Source organism: Anopheles coluzzii, chromosome 2 (genome assembly GCF_943734685.1).
Source record: "Anopheles coluzzii chromosome 2, AcolN3, whole genome shotgun sequence".
Lineage (NCBI taxonomy): Eukaryota > Metazoa > Arthropoda > Insecta > Diptera > Culicidae > Anopheles > Anopheles coluzzii.
The window spans coordinates 71,840,151-71,860,678 of NC_064670.1; the positions used below are offsets into that span (position 1 = coordinate 71,840,151).

Consider the following 20,528-nt stretch of genomic DNA (forward strand, 5'->3'; position numbering starts at 1 on the left):
GTATATTTTGAAGTACATCTCCACGAACGACCAGCTCACTGGGCACCTTAATGGGATTTCATGCTGCAATGTTGGCAACACGAAATTTTGATGGTTGTCAAAGTTAGCATCGGAAGGACGTGACGTCACACGGGCCTTTTCCACACGTTTTCGTAGCGAAAGACAGCCGTGAATCTTAGCACAGAATGGTAAATATGCGAAAATATGTGTAATAAATGCTTCGAGTTTGCTTTTAGTGCGCCGGAAAACAATCACAATCATCGATACTAGTGCAGTGCGAAGTAAAACAATGGATTTAGCGCTAAATATCCGCAAAAGACCAAGATACGATTTCGTCGAACGCGAAGTAACGCTACCCATACCACCGTCACCGATTACCATGTTTGACAGCTGAACCGGAATGGGTGTTCCTTCATAAACCGCACAGCCATGCACGGCCAGAAATAATGTGAAAGGTTATGTTGCCCGGCTTATGTCCCGGTGAACTAGCTTGAATGATTGTGAATGGGTTTCGGCGTAGCAGCTACACTCGACTAATGCACTGCGAGTTCAAAAATCGAAACCTAAATATGTAATGTTTACTGTATTGTGTTGCAGGGTCGTGTACGTACCAAGACGATCAAGAAGGCCTCGAAGGTCATCATCGAGAAGTACTACACTCGATTGACCATGGATTTCGACACTAACAAGCGTATTGTCGAAGAAGTGGCCATCATTCCGACGAAACCACTGCGTAACAAGATCGCTGGGTGAGTAGTGGCAGCGAAGCCGGAGGGGAGGGCAGCTGTTCAGCATGTGCTGGTAGATCCGTGCAAGGATTGTGTTACTGATTGGACCATACCGTTATGCTTTTGTTTCAGTTTTGTAACCCATCTGATGAAGCGCCTGCGTCACTCGCAAGTGCGTGGTATTTCCATCAAGCTCCAGGAAGAAGAGCGTGAGCGTCGCGATAACTATGTGCCGGATGTTTCAGCACTGGAGCAGGATATCATTGAGGTGGATCCAGAGACGAAGGAGATGTTGAAGCATCTTGACTTCAACAACATCGTTGTCCAGTTGACCAACCCGACCGCTCCAGGATACAGCAATCGACGCAACTAAGACCATGCGAATGTGTCTTGGGCTGTATCGTTTAAGATTACTGCACTGGATTGGTCTTCTCCTGTAATACTGTGTGTGTGTGTGTGGGTGCAAACTAACCAGAATATAGGAAAAACCAATGTAAACCACCAAGCAGTGCGTTCGTAAAGGAAATTTTCCTCTGGTGTTCCTGGTTCCTGCTGTGTTTAATGATGACAACTATCGTGAAGTGGTCAGCAGCGATTATGTTTCATCAAAACTGGTGTCGATTGCTTAAGAAATGGGATATTTAATTCGTGCCGTCCAAAGCTCTTACAAAATGTGATCTGCTGTGTATTTTGAATCCGCTGAAAAGCAGCTCATTTTCAAGGTACAGTTTTGTGTCTGGTAAAGTGAATCAAAATCCTATTTTTGAAGGATGTCATTGCAATTCTATTAACCAAACAAAAGTAATTGTTTTTCTTGTAACGCCAGTTTAAATCTGAATTGAAAATTATGAAAAGAAATATTTGTCTGACTTTCGTGAACGGTTGCTACTGTGGAATGTATTTCAATCAATAATGCTCTTATGCTAGCTTCAATTACAATGATGCCGGGCTCAGGCGTTATTACGTTTTCGATGAATTATGAGCTTTCGATTACTTGCGACATTATACCATTTATACATTTATACCACGTATATGAAAGTAGCTCAGTTCACCAAGTCAACCTACTTCTGTTTTGTGTGATAACGTGTAAAATTATATTTTAAAGAGTTCAAATTTATTTTTTTGAATTTGGCAGTAACTTAGCCCGTTCGACTGTTTCAGATGAAGCGGAAACATCGCGCGGGACAAGTAGCTCTGTTTGAAAAAATTGAGCTACTTTTTTGTCGAGCGAGAGCGAAATTTTCCTCTTCTATTTGAACGATAAGTAATTTTAACCTTATTTAGGAGTCGTTGAGAGCATTTATGGCGCTTGAGTTACGAATGCGATTGTCGCTATGGCCGCTGTCGACACACCGAAAATTCACCGGATCGAAGAAAAAAGACAGCTGAAATATAACGCATTGTAATGGTTCTTTTTTCTTTCCACTAAATTGCTGTTAGTTTGATTCTGCACTGCAAACTAACAGTTTAATACAAATATCACCTAAGTTTTCCAATTATTCTCATCAAATTTCAGTGAAACAGAAATCGGTTGATTTTCGTTTACAATAACGAGCGTTATTTCTCGGTTCCCGGCAAACAATGCGAGGGTTGGTGAGGTACCTCTCGCTCTAATTTCTCTAGTCTAGTCTAGTTGCCTCGCTTCCTCCTATAGCGATTCTGTCGAGCTGAGCTTTCACGTCCCTCACCACATCTCTCCTTCCTACCCCTCGCCTAAGATCGTCTGACGTCTTGCCTGACACCTTTCGTTGTGTTGGTGCTCTGCGGCTGCTGTCACTGTAGAAGTCAGGTTGTGTGTGTAAAAAAAAACGTAAACAGTGTTGTTGGCTGATCAATTTTGGTAAGTTTTTTAAATAATTATGTTCTTAATTTTACGTAAGTAAGTGCCATTTTAGCTAAATTAAGTGGTAGAAATCCTGCCCAATGCGTGCTGGCTCCGTCGGAAGCGGTACGTGCATGTACCGGCGTAGGAAAGTGGTGTGATGAACAACACAGCATAAGACAACGGGTAAGTGTTATCCAGCGATTATCATGATAAAGAAACATTATTTTAATAGACTATGGCCTGTTTTAACTTGCAGATATAATGCAGAAACGATATGGGCCTGCGGCAGGTGTTTGCCACTGTACGTTGCATTGTATATGTGATGCGGTATGTTCGGTATGTAAGCGGACCACGAAAGAAGAAGAAGATTGTTTGGCGAAGCTAGGGATTAGGATGCTAATCATGGTGTTTTTTCCTTTTTTTGCAGCCAATTTTCCTCTATCCTGGAACGTGGGCTTACGATGAACCATTAAAGAACATCCTCCGGGAGCTGTACGGCGACGAATCGGGCTCTACCAGCACAACACGCTAGAGACCCAGCTGGCACCGGGTGCCCCGATTGCGCCGTCAGACGGTGTCGAGCGCTCGTTCACAACGTTCGGGGCAGGAATTCAACCCTTCGGAACCTCATTATCCTCTGCCCCACAATAGCTGCAGCAGCAACAGGACCGACCGCACTACTGATTGCGGTCAAATACTGATTGCGGTCCTGACAGGAGAAAAACCCCACGAGTGAGTTCCTTCTAGATGCACTATCGCTACATCTAAATCTGTTGTCTCTAAACCAAATGTTTTATCTTTCCTCAGGTGTATCGAACAGGCTGCTGACGAACCCCGAAAAGGTGACAAACATTCATCCCCAGCGGCCTACGATGTTCTTAATGTTCTGTGGTGTGCGCGACCGTCGAAGTGTTAACATTAAAATTTTGAATTAACAAGATAAGACTATTATGTAGATGTGCGCAAGTGGGTTAAGATTAGACTGAAGTACGCTTTAAGGCATAAATCGATATGCCTAATTTTCTGTTAAGTGTTTTGACAAGCGCGTGTGTGTCAAGGGGCGGAATAAGCGCTAAGCAAATTAAGCGGCCGCGTCGGGCCCCGTGGTCTTGAGGGGCCCCAAAAAAGGAACCCCCCCCCCCCTCCCCCCCTCGCTCGCAAGATAAATTGCTACTCAATCCTTCTCTAATCTAGAACATTTCCCTGCTTAGACGCTTAAACCAAGCCTACATTTGTGTGACTGCTTAGGGCCTCCACTCGTATGTGCGGCTTTTACACTACATTTAAGATAAATAAATCTAGATGATATTCTCATAAATCACTACGCATTTTTAAAGGGGGAATAAACATGATGACATATATTTAGTTTGTTAGAAGGTTCCTATGTACGTTCACTAGTTGATTTTGTCTGGATGTTTGCGGACTGCATTTCGATTGCGCATGTCGCTTTGCCTCGTCTTGTGTTTTACAAACCCCAACAGCAAGGATACGGCTAGTCTATCATTGGATTAACTAGGTGGATCTGGTAGCTTGTAGCGCACCATACTCGCCAGTCCGCGATGGGTAGGCCATGTCATGGTAGTGAACGATCCAGCCCATAGTCGTTCGCAAGGACAGACAAAAGGAAGCTGTTTGGCTTGTCAAAGAATGTGTAACAGATGGTAGAAGATGGGTACCTGCGGATGAGAGATTCCGTTTCTAACGTTTTATTATCAGTTGGTCACACGTTCAAACTGATGTGCACGGATCACGGCCCGATCCTGAGGGCTCACCGTTGAAAGAGGCGCTGTCCGCATGTGATGTCCTCAGAGAGGATCTTGACACGGAACCGAGAGTGGCCGTTCTCTCCCCCTCCCCCCCGCGTTTGTTTTTGTATGTGGCTTTCTTTTTCTTCTTCCTTATGTATGTCGCTTTATAATCATGTTTTAAAAGAAATAAACCAAAGAGCTGTTGAACGACGTTTATGTCTCGTTTTGTCGCACATTTTGTATTACTGTTGTGCGGACACGGAAGGAAAGATATCTGGATCCATTTTAGATTTAAGGGTTGTAAATAAAGGATAAACAAAGGATGATAATATCATGCCCGTCATAGGTTCAAGCCGCATGTAGACCGTCCCCTGGTAGTAAGGACTGGCCAGCCGGGTGCGTAGTACTAAAAAGACGCTAAAGCTTGCATTGGCTGGCATGACCAGGTATACGACAAATAAAAGAAGAAGAAACAGGAAAATGGAAAGCAGCAGTCTGTAGAAGCTTCGGTTGAGACCTTTGCTGTTAAAGAAGAGGGATATGTCGTTGCATGTGGATGGAATGATGAGATTGTGGGTGGTTCGGGTGATGAATGGTTGGGAGCGGAGATGAATGAATTGGCGAAGCCTGTTTACCTCTTTCCATGCGTTGTATGAGGAATCAATGAAAATAGTCAAATCGTATTGAATTATGGGTCAATTTTCGGGAATATCAGGAAAGAAAAAAATCCGACATTTTTTACACATGAGTACATTATCTCATATGGCCGTTAAAACCAGCTTACATCGGGTTGAGATCAACATTGGAGTATCACACTTGATAAAAAATCAAATTTCCGGTACGGAATTATTCCTTCACTTTCGCTCGTTTGAAATTGGCTTCATAACCGTTGATCCTCATGGCGATCAAATGGCCACATCAGAAACGGCACGGAACGGCAACCACCAGCATAGCACAAATATTGCTTCAAAACCAGAATTGATCGGCTCTCGCATCGTCAAGGTCACAGGTAAAACCAAATACACTACATATATATGTACCAATCGCCAATTCAAGATACAACTACAATCCTACCATATACCAGTACCAGCTGATGAGCTATCGCACACAAGCGAGCGGCGCGCGCAAATAAGAGGAAGGGGCGTGAAGGAAGAGAGGACAGGGGAAGGCACCGGGAGAGAGAGTGTGTGTGGTCAAAATTTTTGGCCATTTAAATTTTGTCCACCAACACCGTTGCATTTCGGAGCTTTTTTCTTGCCAGAAAGAGATAGCCATACACTTGACATACAGCTGTCTCGCTCATATGACACTTCCAAGGCTCGCAAGCTCTTTAATGCGAGGGCTCTGGAGCAGTGAACTTGTATGGCGTGCGAGCCCTCGCGCGCCCTCGCAAATCGCTGTCACTTGCACTGCGGGTTGTCAAAATTATCCTTTAAGGTGTTTTCTTCAGCACGCCAAGGTGCCTAGATAGACTACAGATGGGTCCTTAGCTCTGATTATGGTAGCCAAAGTGGGTATAGGGACTAGGTGGGCTTATAGGTTTGGCGGGAAGGCCATATTGGACGAACGAATGACAGGAGGGGATTCGATTGTGATACGTAGTTTTTCACCCACACTACGACACATCATCCAAAATAGCCATTGGAATTCACACGCATACATCAACAAATGATCGAATCCCCTCCTGTCATTTCGTTCTCATTTTTCTACAGTACGGCTCTCAATTTGTTCGGGATAAGCCCACCTGTATAATAAACCCACTTTGATGGTAGCGATGATGGATGGAGATTTCGGCAAAAGGAATCTTAAAACTCAGGCTGGACGCAAGTATTAAAATTGCATGCAAAAGTGCTGAAAATCACGCCCCGATCGGGATATAGAGAACGATAAAATGAAATAGGTTTAAAATTTTAATGATTTTACATTATAAAATATGTTTAACGTAATCCGTGCTCCCATCCTGACGATTTTTTTCCTCATTTTGCCTACAGTTTTAAGACTTGCGTGCAACCTGCCACGGGCCAAGCGTTATTTTCCGGTTGTCAATATTTTTCATAACGGTGCTTTTTTCGGTGCGTCTGGCAGCGGCCTTACTTCGGGCCAAAGTTGATGTTTCGGTTCTGCTAGTGTAAAAGCACCCTCAACAACAGCGAACTGTCAAATGCGCTGCGTGTGACAGAAAGTGACGAAGACGGTTTTCAAAAACCAATTGTTTCTTGTTTCGTACGGGTTACAGTCGCTCAGCAAGCCTTGCCGTGGAATCCGGTCGTTTTTGCACAGTAATCGAGCTAGTTAGCCGAGTGAAGGAGTATTGAACTGCGTTTCAAGTTGCCGGTAGAAAATACTTTGTTGGGTTTGTTTGATTTTTTACTTCTATATTATCCCTTAATACACAGACTGCGGCGGAATGTATAAAATTACTTGTACATTTGGCATGTAGACATGCGGCTCTGCTAAGCTTTAGTTGAATATAGCGCTTTCCTCAACACATTCCGAAGCTTACGCCCGTACATACTTTTGTATTTTTAATATGAAGGAAATATCGCATTTTGCTAATTTGCATAAAAAATCAAATGTTACTAGCTGTAGGTCGCTCCATATCCGCGATATATGGTCGTGAATATGTGTGCGTGTGTGTGTGCGCGTGTGTGTGCGTGTTAGTTGAAGTAAAAGCTGTACGCCGTCCGTTTTTTGTGCATCTTTCCAGCTTCAGTTTTGGCCATTGTCAGGGCGCTCGTAGGTGCGTGTGAGTAAACGCCACGCGTATATGAAAAGAGCGGATCGTGTGTACGTTGTGTGTGTTTGTGAGTAATTGGTGTGAAAAGGGAATCAAAAGAAAGCACGGCAGAGACGAGAACAGCAAAAAGGTACCTTCTGCGCCGGAAAAGAGGAATCTTAAAGTTGAGTTGTGAAAAGTGTGGTATAGACGAGAACGGGTTGCAGTTTTCTACGAACGAACACTATCGTTCCTTGATTCCCTATCGAGCGTTTTTGTACATCCGGCTGCGGGTAGGGTTTGTTCTTTCTTGGTAGTGTTTCGAAGAACATTTCGCCTTGTGTGTTGCGTGTATAGAACAGAATTGACAAAATTTGTCGATTGAAAAAATCAGCGCAAAGAGAAAGAATAACGCACTGCCTGCCTTGCTATAATTGTGGTGACGGAATATTCACTGCTATTTGCGTACGTAAGACATTCTCTGGTTCCGGAACTGCACCTTTTTCCCCGTTGTCCCCGTAAAGACGATAGTGTTAGTAGAGATAGACAAAAAAACACCAGGTGAAAGTTTCAATGCGATATCTACTTTCTATCGATTCAAAGCAGGTTACAATATTTTCTGTGCGTGATGTTTTCAGACAGATTAGCTAAAATTTCAGCAGTGTAGACGGCATTCGAAATTTTTCGTGTAGTGCAAATCGGTAATCGAGAAACATGTGGTTTACATACGTAGACGTGAATATGGAAGCTTCTTCTTGCATTTCTAGATGGTTCGTTTTATCGAAATGACACAGCTAACTCTGTCATCGAAATGGCAAAGGAATAATAATTGTAAAAAGTTTCTACCGAATGCCGAAGAGATTGAGTTTGGTGCGCTTTCCCCGCCCGGGATTGATTGCATGAGCCTTCTGCTACGTATGATTCATCATCGGCATTTTGTCGGGTTTGGGGCGTAAGATGGCAACACACAACCATAGCAAGCGTTGATGCATGTTCCGCATCCATGTGTGGATGTGTTGGTGCTGCTGTAGAAGCATGTTGCGTGCGCTAAGATGTGTTTGTGTAGACCGCAGCCAGTCCTCGTATATTTATGTATTTTTCCTAACCATGTATGCTTCCACGAGACAATCGTATGCTCTGGTGTATAATGTTGGTTTCTGCATATTATTTGAACGTTGGAAGCAACTTGTGCTTTGTTTTAGATTGTTTAAAGCTTAAATTATAAATTGAATCATTTATAATATGCTATATATTTTGTTGTATGCATTGTACATAACATTTTATATTGTTCTATTTTTTGTATTCTTTGTTGTTGTATTTTTTTTTCAAAGTTTTTGTTCTTTGCTCTTAAAGATGCATTAAAAAATATTCTAAATTTTATTTTTTTAAACTAGACTCCGTTCATATATTTATTTATTATTTTTATGATTATGCAGAGCTACGACACTTCAAACATTAAAAAAATAATAATTTATGTACTATTTCAATAGTTTCATATTATGTGTTACCTTCCTCACAGACTAACAATAGCCATTTCGAACTTTTTAAATTACGCCTATTCCAGTAAAATAAAAAACGCAATCAAAAATTTTGATGGACATTCTTGTTTAAAAAAAAAAATGTTCCAAGGTTACGAATCAATTTTAATTGAAAATAAATCAAATTTCGGCACATTTGAATGGTAAAAAAGAGCAGAAGAAATCTACACATGTACATGCTGTTCTATCTGTATTAGAATGGACATGCTGAAATTGAAACTGATGGAGGAATGTTGTAAAAAAGCGTATCGAAAACATTCGCGGTTGGGTTTGCAGACTGAAGGGAAAGAAACGCAATTTGAATTGAAGGATAGGCGGCTGATTTCAGTAGAATGAGAATGTAAGATAGTATAGACTAGTACAGACTGAATCAGAAATCAAATTGTGATCAAATTCAAGCCCATAATTGCTATGGATTGTTTCAACAGATTAAATTGTAGTTGTTCCGTTTTTTTAAACTTACGCCATTATTTTATTTACAGGATCTAAATACTAAATGCATACCTTATTTACCATCACCTTATTTCATAAAATATTTGTTAAATTGTCTACTTGTGTTTCATCATGACGATATGAAACACATCGCAATGCTATTGTTTTGTATTATATTATAATTCGTTCCACTTTTTTTCAATTGTTGATAGCAACTCATTTAAATTCCACTGAAATCGTAACGGAAACATTGACCGGAATTGACACCCATATCAGGGATAGTCGCCGGATACGAAGAGAAAAAGTTTGGGTAGGGCACACTTAGAGCCTTTACCTTTACCATGTTTGCCAATTCCCAGTACAAAATCAATGTGCGCCATATTCCGTCGTAACGTGTACTTTTATGTTGTATTCGTTTATAAATTTACTTTAAAGTATAGCAACTAATTTGCTGTACGTTGAAAAAAAATTCTCTCTCTCTTTCTCTCTCAAACTCACTCACTTGCATCATTATAGTTTCAAGTGCGCTTCAACGCGATTGGTATGGGTACCACCTCACATGTGTTCCTTAATTATCCAAATAGAACGGGATATCTGCTTCTCCAGATCGGGCAATGGGAAAGCATTGGTGAGAGATTTTGTGGTGAGCAGTAATGATTCGGTTTAATTTTAGATCAGAAAAACTAGAAGCCCAAACACTTCGTTACATCCAAATATCTCTCTGGCCGGGTTTTTGTTATCCACCTATCCCCACGTACGGTGGTATACCGGCTCTCATGCTAGTTGCCGCATTTGGTTTCGGTGCGGATGATAGACAATATGGGTATACCTACCCTGCCACCGTTAGGGCAGTGCAGTGTGAGCAAAAGAACGGTATGCGAATGTGCCGCTATTTTGAAAATCGATGTTGGTGGAAGGTTGGGGGGGACGCATTCGCGACCGACCGGCAGTCTTCTTCGCGTAATGTCTTGGGGCTGGTAACCATGCATTCTAGTGGATTTTGCGCTTCTTCAATGTTTTTTTGTTCTCTATCTGGTCATAGGTATTGTGCAGTTCCCTACTACAATCACATTTGTCAGCAAAGGCTGAATAATGGTTGAATCTAATATTTTTTTTAAATTAAACTAAACTTCCCGAACAACACAATTTTATTAGGCTTTATGGTGCTAATGTTCGAGTTACGTTGATGTTGTCGGAATGCATTTGAGGAATTTGCCCTTTATCAGATGAATCATGAAATTTAACGAACAAAATGATAAGGATGTTGATACCGTGTGGTATTGTAAAAGTGTTGCGCAAATGGAAAGTTTAATTTCAAAAAACGAACGCATAAATAAGCCACACGAGTAGAAATCGCATAAAATTTTGCAAGTAAAGCAAAGCACTGCGAAGCAAACAGCACCCGTTGAGTTTTAATTATCTTTGTCAGCGTAAAAGGCATCCTACGTACTGTGTTATAAAAGTGAAATCAATCACTTTCGCGCCAGTCAGAGTATATATATTATTGGAATGAAAGTTTTTGTTTTTAATGAAAGCCTTTTAATTGAAAATTTAATCCAATTTTTTGTATTGGTTAACCGTTAATTTTGATTCCACTTTGTATTTAATCCATTTGTATTAAACTAAATGGAGTAAGTTTTAGCTTATATTCCTGAGTTTTTAATTGCTATATCTATCATATATGCTCTTTTCTGTTGTTCTGTTTCCATAATCTGAGTGAAGCTTAGATTAATGCAAGTATGATTTTTTTGTGATGTGTGCTTAGCAGTTAATTCATGTTAATGTAGAGCGGGTCAAGCAAAACAGTAGAGCAAACCAGTGCAGGTGGTTATGGTGCATCATCAGACAGGCGTTGTAAATTGAAGAGGCGTCAAAGCATTCTTTACTCTGTAAGCGATTGCTTCGTTTGCTCTCACTTGCGATGGAGGCAACCATTTTCAACTGCTCATAATTGCATAATTACACACTATATGGGCTTAATAATTTCATCGTACAATTAACATCTTGCGACTATTTTTTTAAGTGTGCGGTAATGTGCGGTAAAAATATATAATTGATGCATGTTTAACGCTGTCAATTTCTAACAAGAAATGCGTATGTTTTATTGGGAGTTAAAAAGTGACATAGACTACACATATGGCAGCGATTGTGTAGGTAGCGTATTGGGCGGATGCATCAACCATTCAAAATCATATGACTCAATATTGTAGCCGACACAGATTGGTTTCCTGTTGGGCTTGGCTTAATGCACCATCACGCTCCATAGATTCGAGCAAGGGATGAAAGTGGAGGAGGTATACATATGTGTTGCAACGTACAGCCCTGCCTTACCGTTGCATACATTTATATGAAGAATAACAGCTTATTTGTATAGCTTTGTATATAAGTAAAATTTGTTGATTCTATTTAATTGTTTTTAGCAAGGACCGTTTGCAAACACACGTGCTATAAATTTTTAGTCTTTGTACCAAGGCCAACGCGTGTAGTTAACAAACGATTCAAAAGGGGAGCGGTCTACCTACATTCTAAAGCAGACGTAGGAGTGTTTGCCATTTACGTCCTGATATGAGCGCATCTATGTCATGGGACATTTGTTTGATTGCATTTCCCATACCCTGTTCAAATGGATGGTAAATTTAGGTGGAAAATAATTTGCTCTTTTTGGTTCGGTCTATTGTCTGCCTCGCTAATAAAATGTTAATCATCAATTGTGTGCTTAAAATCGTTGTCATATGTACATTACCAAAACATTCAAAGATTCCTCAAAACGTGTGAAAGATTCTGTTCATGAACTCTGATTGTTTGGCCATTTATTTCATGTGTTATGCACGATGTTGATTGTTTCGTTAGGAGATGTGGAGGGGGTTTAAAAATCATGTTTAACTAGCTGACAACGATCTTAGGAATGTAGAAAGTGAACAGCAGCAAAGCAATGGTGAAGTATTTATTCCAATAGGAAGTGTTCGGTACACTCATGAACAAGGTTGTAAACTTGAAAGGATTGACGTAAGGCGAAAGGAGTGTCTACTGTTGGTGGGGATGAAAGTCAATTGAATATGGTTTAATCATCGGAAGCTAAAACCTGTCACATAGAGATATGCAATTGTTGATATGTATTGACTCAGTGTAGAATCGGTTTTAACTGTTTTGTTTTATAGTTAATGCACCTTTTAGAAAAGGACGGCGGTCCCGTGGTGCAGTCGTCAATTTTTACGGCTCAATAACATGCCCTTCCATGAGTTCAAATCTAGAAAGGACCGTTCCTCCGTAGCAAGGATTGACTGACTATTCGGCTGTGTGTGACACTGATTAAGCCTCTAATGATACAGGCCGCCATTTCCGCATTGCACGTTACGCCAAATAGAAGATAAATTTTAGAAATTTGATAGTATAGCAAAAAGCGAAAAAAAACGGCAATAAATTTGCAATGTTCTAACATGTAAGAGAAAGCAAAGTTTTCACGTATCGATGACAATTGACCACATAACAAAAGAAAAATGCTCAAAGAAGAGAGATTTGAAAAGTAAAGTTTGGAACCCAAACGATGCTGTCTTGGTTGGTTGGCTGTATGTGGCGGCAGTCAACCTCCGCAGTCGTCGTGAATATTTATCCCAAATATTTTATTCGGATTCACACTCCACCTGCACTACGCGTCACGCGGACGGGTGTTAAGTATCTTTGTTTTTTTTTCCTTTCTCGAAGACTATCGCTTCTCCAAAGAAAACCGGATTACTGTCTTGTTAAAAAAAACGCCCCATGCTCCTTTAGAGAGAATCGTGAAGGTGGATGTGTTCATTTGAATGAATATTGTTTTTTTGTGACGGCCGATTGATTGAATTTGCGCTTATGGAAGGCCCACATCCGCTTTGACCTGTTGCTGCTCACAACAAAACTATGTTTTATATTAACCAATCTGTTGTATACTAATATTTGCATAATACGTGTAAAATATTTTACCCTTCTCAGTTGGATAAGGCAAACTGAAAATTGTATGCATATTATGATTTTATTTTTTTTAAAGAAAATCATGCTGGTATTATTAAACTATGATTTAAGTACCACTTACATTAATTAAACAGTAAAGTGTTTTGAATGGTTGGTAAAAACGCAATGCTAAATGAAGCTAAATAATTTGGTTGCAACGAGACTTCACGTTGATTGGTGAAATACGTTCTAAATTCGAGATTCGATACGGTTGGATGGACGTCACGAGCATGAGACGCATTCCTTTAGTTTTAGCTTTGCATTGCACTAAAAATGTCAAGAGCAAAAGTAGAATGTTCTATCAAACGTTTTGCGCTGTGCAATTCATGCGAGACATGCAACTGTTTTGGGTTCATTGCTCGCTATAGATGATTACTTTCGTACTACCTTACGGCCCACGTGTAACAGTGCGCGTCTGTGCCATGCCATGTTGCGCACAAAGATATGCGGAACGGTGATCTTATTTAATGGCACAACAACAAAAAACACAAAAACGATACCACTGGTTCGATCAGTATTAGATTTTTCCAATCAAGCAACAATCGAAAGATAGGAAAACTTAATTCCAGACTGTTCATTATTATAAGATTCAAATAGAATAATATTTTAGCGACGTAACTATGTGTTCACACAAAAGAGTGTTTCATATGACCTAATTTATTCCATTTTTTAATTTCAGAATCGTACAACATAGTCGGTGTTAAACATGGCCGTTAACGTTTATTCGACGAACGTGACGACAGACAATCTCTCGAGGCATGATATGCTTTCGTGGGTAAACGATTGTCTGCGATCGCAATTCACCAAGATCGAGGAACTATGCACCGGAGCTGCGTATTGCCAATACATGGACATGCTATTCCCGGGTTCCGTACCAATGAAGCGTGTAAAGTTTCGCACTAACCTCGAGCACGAGTACATCCAGAACTTCAAAATCCTGCAGGCTGCTTTCAAGAAGATGAACGTCGATAAGGTATGATCGGAGGAAGCATTGTGATCCATATATACTTCTAAATTCCGTAATTATGCGGATAAAACTTTGGTTTTATCGGTTTCTAGTTTGTTAGCCGATTGTTTCACAGCTCAGCACATCGTACTGCCAATATTAGGAATGAGTTATAGTTATGAGTATGGGTTTTAGCATACCATGCGCGAGAAGTTCGAATTTCGCCTTGATCGACTTGCCGTCGACTACGTTATACACGCTGATGTGTAATAGCACGTAACAAATGCAGAACAGAACATAGAAATCATTATTAAGTTTTGTGAAAACTTGGGAAACGATTGTTCTGGGGGGGGGCAAATTTTTAAAATCGCGAAGCGAATATCGAAGACAATCGAACAACAATTATGTGACAGAACGAATCTTTAGGCATCTCTATCTTTCTCTCATCTTTTCCATCCTTTCCTCATTTCCCTTCCTTTGTTGCAAACTAGGTCATCCCGGTGGACAAGCTGATCAAGGGTCGTTTTCAGGATAATTTCGAGTTTTTACAGTGGTTTAAAAAATTCTTCGACGCAAACTACGACGGCCGAGAATACGATGCGCTGGAAGCCCGCAGTGGCATTATGCTCGGCCAGGGAGCGATACAGAACGAGTTGGGTGTAGGTGAACTACCGACAACCCGAATTCACAGCCGACCAGCAGCTTCCGCCACCCGCGGGTCGATCGGTACAGTAGATAGAATACGAGCAAAACCATGTTTTTGGTTCATGAAAATCCTCTCAGTGAACAAAAATTGTCCCAAACACAATAGTCTTTTGACTACCAGTTGCTCCTTTCTTGTTCCTTCTTTTCCCATAAATTAAAACTTCTCTGCTCCAAATGTTGTTCATTCGTTTTCGATCATTAGTTCTGGTCGGTTATTTTGTTGTGTTTCTGACTTAGTTGCATTCCTTACTGTCTGTTTGTATCTGTGAAGAAGCAGGACTCAACAGTGCAAACAACTAGTGATTGCACTGCACCTATTTTTTAAATCATGCCTAAAATTGAACGAATATACATTTTTTATAACGACATATACATGTATATACATACAATGTGTGTAAATCCAAAATACTCTAGACAAATTGTATTCGTTTACGTTTCGGAATTGATTCATCGACACACCATAAATGAGAGAGAAAGAGAAAATGAGAATTAGTTGTAAAACGCTTTTACTAAGTGTACATTGCAAACATGTTACAAAGGCAAAGATTTAAATTACATTATTATGAGTGGTTTATAAATCTGTTTACTAAGTACGATTTTTCGAAATGTGTAAGACGTTGGTACATAATCTGACATTTAAAAAAAAATGTCAGTAGTGCTGTGGGCGCCTGTGTCTGTACATGCTAAGCTGGGGATTGTCAACGCAAAGTGTAAAGATGGGATAAAGATTAATGGGTTATGAGTTCCTGTCGAATTTTCGCTTCTGCTTATATTTTCGCTTCAATTTACAACTCGTTTTTGTCATGGTGACAGGTTAATAATTTATGATAATTTCTCACCCTACTTAATTTAATTTCTTTTCTTTCTTCATTTTTAGATAATTCCAATCGATAAACTAATTAAGGGTCGCTTCCAAGATAACTTTGAATTTTTACAATGGTTCAAAAAGTTCTTCGACGCAAACTATGATGGTAGAGAGTATGATGCTTTATTAGCGCGCGATAACCTACCGATGGGAATGGGTTCGGGTGCGGGTGCACCGAAAGGTAACGGTGTATCAGCCGTAGCTCCACCCCGTAAAATGGCAATCGGCACCACCGCACCACGTGATAGAATCAAACCGAGTATGTTGCCTTTCCATTACTTATATCCATTAATGCATATGATTAAAAGAATAATGTCCTAGCATCGCCCTCAATTCCAATAATTTACTCCCATTTTTCTTTTGGACCTTAGGATACAAATACTAATATAAATATCTGTATCTGTTGACGCTAATGCAAACTTCACTCGTCTTTAACAACTTCTTCACTTGAACTCACGTTCTATCACTATTACATTAATCCAAACTACGATGGCTATTCTTGTTGTATGATGAGCATCGTCCTTCAATGTCCTAACATGCCTCGTTGGGCTTATCTGCTTTTTTGCTTTTCAATAATTCAATGCAATCTTAATGGATATTTTTGGTCAATGATGAAGTAGAGTAATGCAACTGAACGAACTACCATTACTGCTATCGCCTTATGTGCAGCAAACTTGACAATATTTTATTTTTATCTAATTCATAATATTCCTGGCATTAAGAAGCACATTAACATATGTTGAAAATTAAACGTATGTAGAAAACTTTACGATAATTGTTACTATTAGACCTATGGTGATATCAGCTGACAATCTGTTACGTCTTTGGCGATACGTGTTCTATATGACCATGGGGTCCTCATTCAGGTGTACTGAATTTGAGCAACGGGAAACGCAATATTATATCACCGGATTGACTGCTGTAGATGTATCATCAGAATGTAGAAAAAAACGGCTTTCTGTTGTTTCATTAATCGTCTCGTTGTTATATTTTTTGTTTAACAGAATCTTCATTTATATATGTGTTTTTGTACAGTAATTAAACTACAGGTAGTCCCCAAGAAACGCATATTTTGAGACACGCGGATTAGAAAATATCACAATTTAGAGCAAATTTCATTGATTGTACTATTGTCTAATTGTCAAATGCAAAGGCACCCGTTATGTTGAATATTTAAAAAATCGTGCATAAAACTAAGTAATGTTGTTAGGTTCATTCAGAATCATATCAAATAATATATCAGTGATTAAAACTACCAACATGAAGCAAACTTACACGAAAATAAGATGCTAACTTAGATTTTTCGCGGTCCGCTTTAATAGCGTCTCTAGGGGATATCCAGTATTCACAATCTTAAATAGAACTTTTGTATATACAATTTTATGACCGTAGTGGATTTTTTTGAACATAACCACGGGTGGGTTTTCCATACATAAGATACATCTATTTAATAGTTAATTGTGTTTTTAGGCATTTCCAATCTTTCGTCGATGATAGTTAACGTAACAAAGGAACACTAACAATTATGAACCAGCATAGTCGCATATATGCAGTCATTTTCTGCAAATTGGCAGTCTTTTTAATTTATCTGATTTCCTGGTTTTCTATTTCAAACTCTATTTTTACTAATGAAAAATGAAAATATGTTTGTTGCTTGTCTTTACTCTGTAGCATACACAATGTAATTATGAATTCATTACATTGCTTTGTACAAACATTGGAGAAGTGGATTCGTATCATAGCATAGTTAGGTGAAAAATAAACTGATTTGGAGTGACATGTATAAAGTGCTAATTGATAACTAATAGCGAAGCAATATGTGTGAATAGCTTTGTATCTTTGGTTAATTCTATGCTATATACCATAACTGTACTACACATTTCAATCCTCTAAGCTCTATTACAATAGTCCTACAAGTAAAATTAATTACCCCTCTCTCTCATGTGGTAACATATTCTCTAGCAGAGCATGTGAAAATGCTAGCTGAAACAACTGAATCAAAAACAGCAATGATCTGGATTTTTCGTTACAATACGAAAACGTTTTAGTTAGTTTGTTGTTTCACATTGCATATTGGAGTAGAGTAGTTTTGTGGGAAATGAAAAAAAAAACCTTTAAACTTTTTTTTTGTATTGTAGCGCAATTATTGACCGTATTTTTTCTTCTCTTTCTATTTTATTTCTGCTTCTTATCTTATATCTTATCATTTTCCTGATCCAATGCACTAACGACGCATTGGCACATGACACGTAACAAACATCCTGTGTTGTCCTTTCTGAACCCAATGCGTAACGTTCCCTTTCCGTGGTTGCGTATGTATCCCTAATAATGTGGTTTCAAATTAACGTTATATCCTGCATGTGTACCAAAAAAACGCACCTTTGACACACCACTATCCTGCAAACGTAAATCTGGCCCACCCACATCATGCTAACCATTATCCCACCTCTGCAAATACACGCAAACATATCTAACGTTATCCAGTGTCCAAAGTTGCACCCACCCGACAGATGGTGCAGAGTCCGCCTAGCCGTATTGGAGGTGGCGTTAACGTAAATACGAGCAAATCGTCCTCCCAGAATAGCGTGACGAATCAGCAGATCGAGGAACTGAACTCACAAATCAGTGATATGCGATTAAACTTCGAAGGACTGGAAAAAGAACGTGATTTCTATTTCAGTAAACTGAGGGATATTGAAATTCTGTAAGTTTCCACTACAGTTGATAATTTAAACATTGTGCTATTTGCCATCATTACCGATTAATTTTCATGTTTTTGTTGTTCTTCTTTTAGCTGCCAAGATGATGAACAAAGCCAGAGTCCTTTCGTTCAAAAGATTCTAGAGATTCTTTATGCCACTGAGGTATGTTTTGAATGAACAGGAACAGTACCATTAGCGGGGAGTGTATTGCAGAGGGTCATGAATTTTGATTTTATTAATTACAGGACGGTTTCGCGCCACCAGATGAAATACCGCCAGAAGAAGAGGAATATTAAGGTGCGTCGTAAAGTGTTGCTGATGCTGATCGAATCGTACTGCTCCTGCTGGGCGAGATAAAGATGATCGATTTGGATGTGTACATCATCTGCTCCAAGTAACCATACTAATGAAACGAAATGTAGAGATGAAATCAGAGCATAAACAAAAATAAGAAGGAAGAAATGAAAGTAACCCAATAGAAGAACAGTGCAGTGTATGCCGTACTGTGCATCCCAAAGGTATTCCAAGGATGGCAAAGAAATACGCTACATAAGTGAGGGTTTGCGTTACAACCACAGGATTTCTACAAGCTTCATGAAGAAAAAAAAAAAGAAAAGAAAAAAGAACGTAATGATGGTAAATTATTAAATCTATCCACTTACCCTGCTTTGCAAATAATGAGTCGGTTGCTGGAGGCAACAAATATTTAAATATCGCGCTAAGAGCGTAAGTATGATTTGAGAGATCGAATAATTAACGGATTGAACTGCGTAAAAAAGTCTATCTGCGTTTCGTACATGATGCTTTTCTCTCGTCAAACTTTGGTTTGGCCGGATTGCGCCGGTTTATGCCTGTATTTTGTACTGTATCTTTAAATCCTTTACACGCGTTGGCACTATTCGAGAAGGTATTTTTTATGTCGCGTTTCTATTTGACTAACTCAATTTGACATGAATGAAGCTCTATGTACAATTAATTTCATGGAAACGTGAAAATATATAACATTTATTTCTTTTCGGAACCATTGGAAAATAACCGTAATTCATTTAATTTGTCCGCACCATGGTGCGGTTTGATCCCGTACTCTTTTCGTATTGTAGCCTGGTAAATTTATACAAAGATATTGCAATTCACTAATACATCAGGAAGTATCCAGGGAAGGTAGTGGTAACAGCATTATGAAGGACGGTGAAAATTGCACCAAAAAGGAAACTGATTCGAATATATTTATGCAAAAGCACAACAGCCTGATGTAGCTTCTTTCTCAGAAGTAATTCAATCAAGTTGTTGGTCGCTTAATTGACTCTGCAAATAATCCTTGCGGTTTTACTATTTACTATAGTGTGGTATAGGTGCTTTTTTCTATGTACGACTTTTCTGTGGCAAAACTTGATTCATGCTGGTGTATTGATGTGAAAAAAAACATGAATCTAAATAATTTTTCCCCATGTATCAACTTTTGCAAACTAATTTGATTGAACAAATCTTAAGAGTATAATGAATGAACGATCCTTACCAGACGCTTGTTTGGAAACCTTGTAAACGGTAAATGAAGAATGGAGTGGGGAATGATAATAGAACATGATTACTATTTGATAGGTATAATAGCTCAAAAGTTCTTGTTACAATTGCTAACAAAGAAACGCAACGAAACGTAAGGCAAAAAAAATCAACCAGCAGGTCAGGTCGCTGGGATGCGCATCTTATAAGCACGGCAAAGTTGTACTACTACTGCATGTTGTACTACATTCGTTTCGTGTAATTGTGCAGTGTCAGGTGTTACGACGGGCGAGCTGCGAAACGCAACATAACGATTATTTTTGTCTAGATCCGAGTGCCGAGTAATATGCGAAAATAATAATTTATTACTTTGTACGCAAAGGTTTAAGGTTCGAATTGCAAGTGTGTTCTCATGTGACATGTTAACATGGACGTGATCAATCATCATGGTCGAAAGCACATAACAGAAGCAGAACGCATTTAAACACCTGTAAAAATGTATTACAATGAACACTTTTATGTAATGTGCGCCGCATTTCACATAATAAGGCCGTTAGAAACGAGTTTGCTTTTTGTTACTCAGTCGTGTAATGTGTTTTCATTCTTTTTTCCTTCCTTTTCCTCTACAACTCTCTAAATCCGTTTGATTTTGAAATATCGCGATACTGTTTGCCTCAAGTAATGTAACATTTGATAATATGCTCTCAAAAGAAAATTGTTTTTTCTCTTTTTTTGTTTTATTTGAAAATAGAAAAATGCTAAACAAACAAGTAAGGATGAAGATGGTGTTTAGTTTGTGTGTTGGTCGGTAAAAAAAATGATGACAAATCAGCACATAA

The 20,528-nt window shown here is 39.2% G+C and overlaps 3 protein-coding genes and 1 long non-coding RNA gene across 11 annotated transcripts in view; all 4 read left to right on the forward strand.

Moving 5' to 3' along the window:
* Positions 1 to 55: 55 nt before the first annotated feature.
* LOC120961154 (40S ribosomal protein S17) lies at positions 56 to 1,254 on the forward strand. The gene is made up of 3 exons (XM_040384836.2): positions 56 to 188; positions 598 to 749; positions 861 to 1,254. Exons 1-3 carry the CDS (start codon positions 186 to 188, stop codon positions 1,099 to 1,101), a joined length of 396 nt encoding a protein of 131 aa, XP_040240770.1. The 5' UTR covers positions 56 to 185; the 3' UTR covers positions 1,102 to 1,254.
* Positions 1,255 to 2,298: 1,044 nt separating this feature from the next.
* Positions 2,299 to 3,871, forward strand: LOC125906876 (uncharacterized). Its single transcript, XR_007452190.1, has 4 exons — positions 2,299 to 2,736; positions 2,810 to 2,889; positions 2,981 to 3,285; positions 3,361 to 3,871. It is a non-coding gene; the product is annotated as an uncharacterized LOC125906876 (long non-coding RNA).
* Positions 3,872 to 6,487: 2,616 nt separating this feature from the next.
* On the forward strand, positions 6,488 to 20,470 carry LOC120953348 (microtubule-associated protein RP/EB family member 1). 8 transcript variants are annotated; one of them, XM_040373190.2, is made up of 6 exons: positions 6,488 to 6,654; positions 13,651 to 13,944; positions 14,409 to 14,643; positions 17,981 to 18,191; positions 18,282 to 18,351; positions 18,435 to 20,470. In XM_040373190.2, the coding sequence occupies exons 2-6, from the start codon at positions 13,678 to 13,680 to the stop codon at positions 18,483 to 18,485; spliced, it is 834 nt and encodes a 277-aa protein (XP_040229124.1). In that variant the 5' UTR covers positions 6,488 to 6,654; positions 13,651 to 13,677; the 3' UTR covers positions 18,486 to 20,470. The 8 variants fall into 8 exon arrangements, with proteins under 8 accessions (XP_040229124.1, XP_040229123.1, XP_040229117.1 ...); XM_040373189.2 differs by having other exon boundaries at positions 6,489 to 6,654; positions 17,972 to 18,191; XM_040373183.2 differs by lacking the exon at positions 14,409 to 14,643 and adding an exon at positions 15,500 to 15,746 and having other exon boundaries at positions 6,491 to 6,654; positions 17,972 to 18,191.
* LOC120950176 (FH1/FH2 domain-containing protein 3) overlaps positions 15,327 to 20,528 on the forward strand; it is a 181,529-nt gene continuing 176,327 nt past the window's right edge. Inside the window, exon 1 of the mRNA XM_049605489.1 lies at positions 15,327 to 15,330. The gene's annotated coding sequence lies outside the window, so the exon portion shown is untranslated. The remainder of the gene's footprint in view (positions 15,331 to 20,528) is intronic.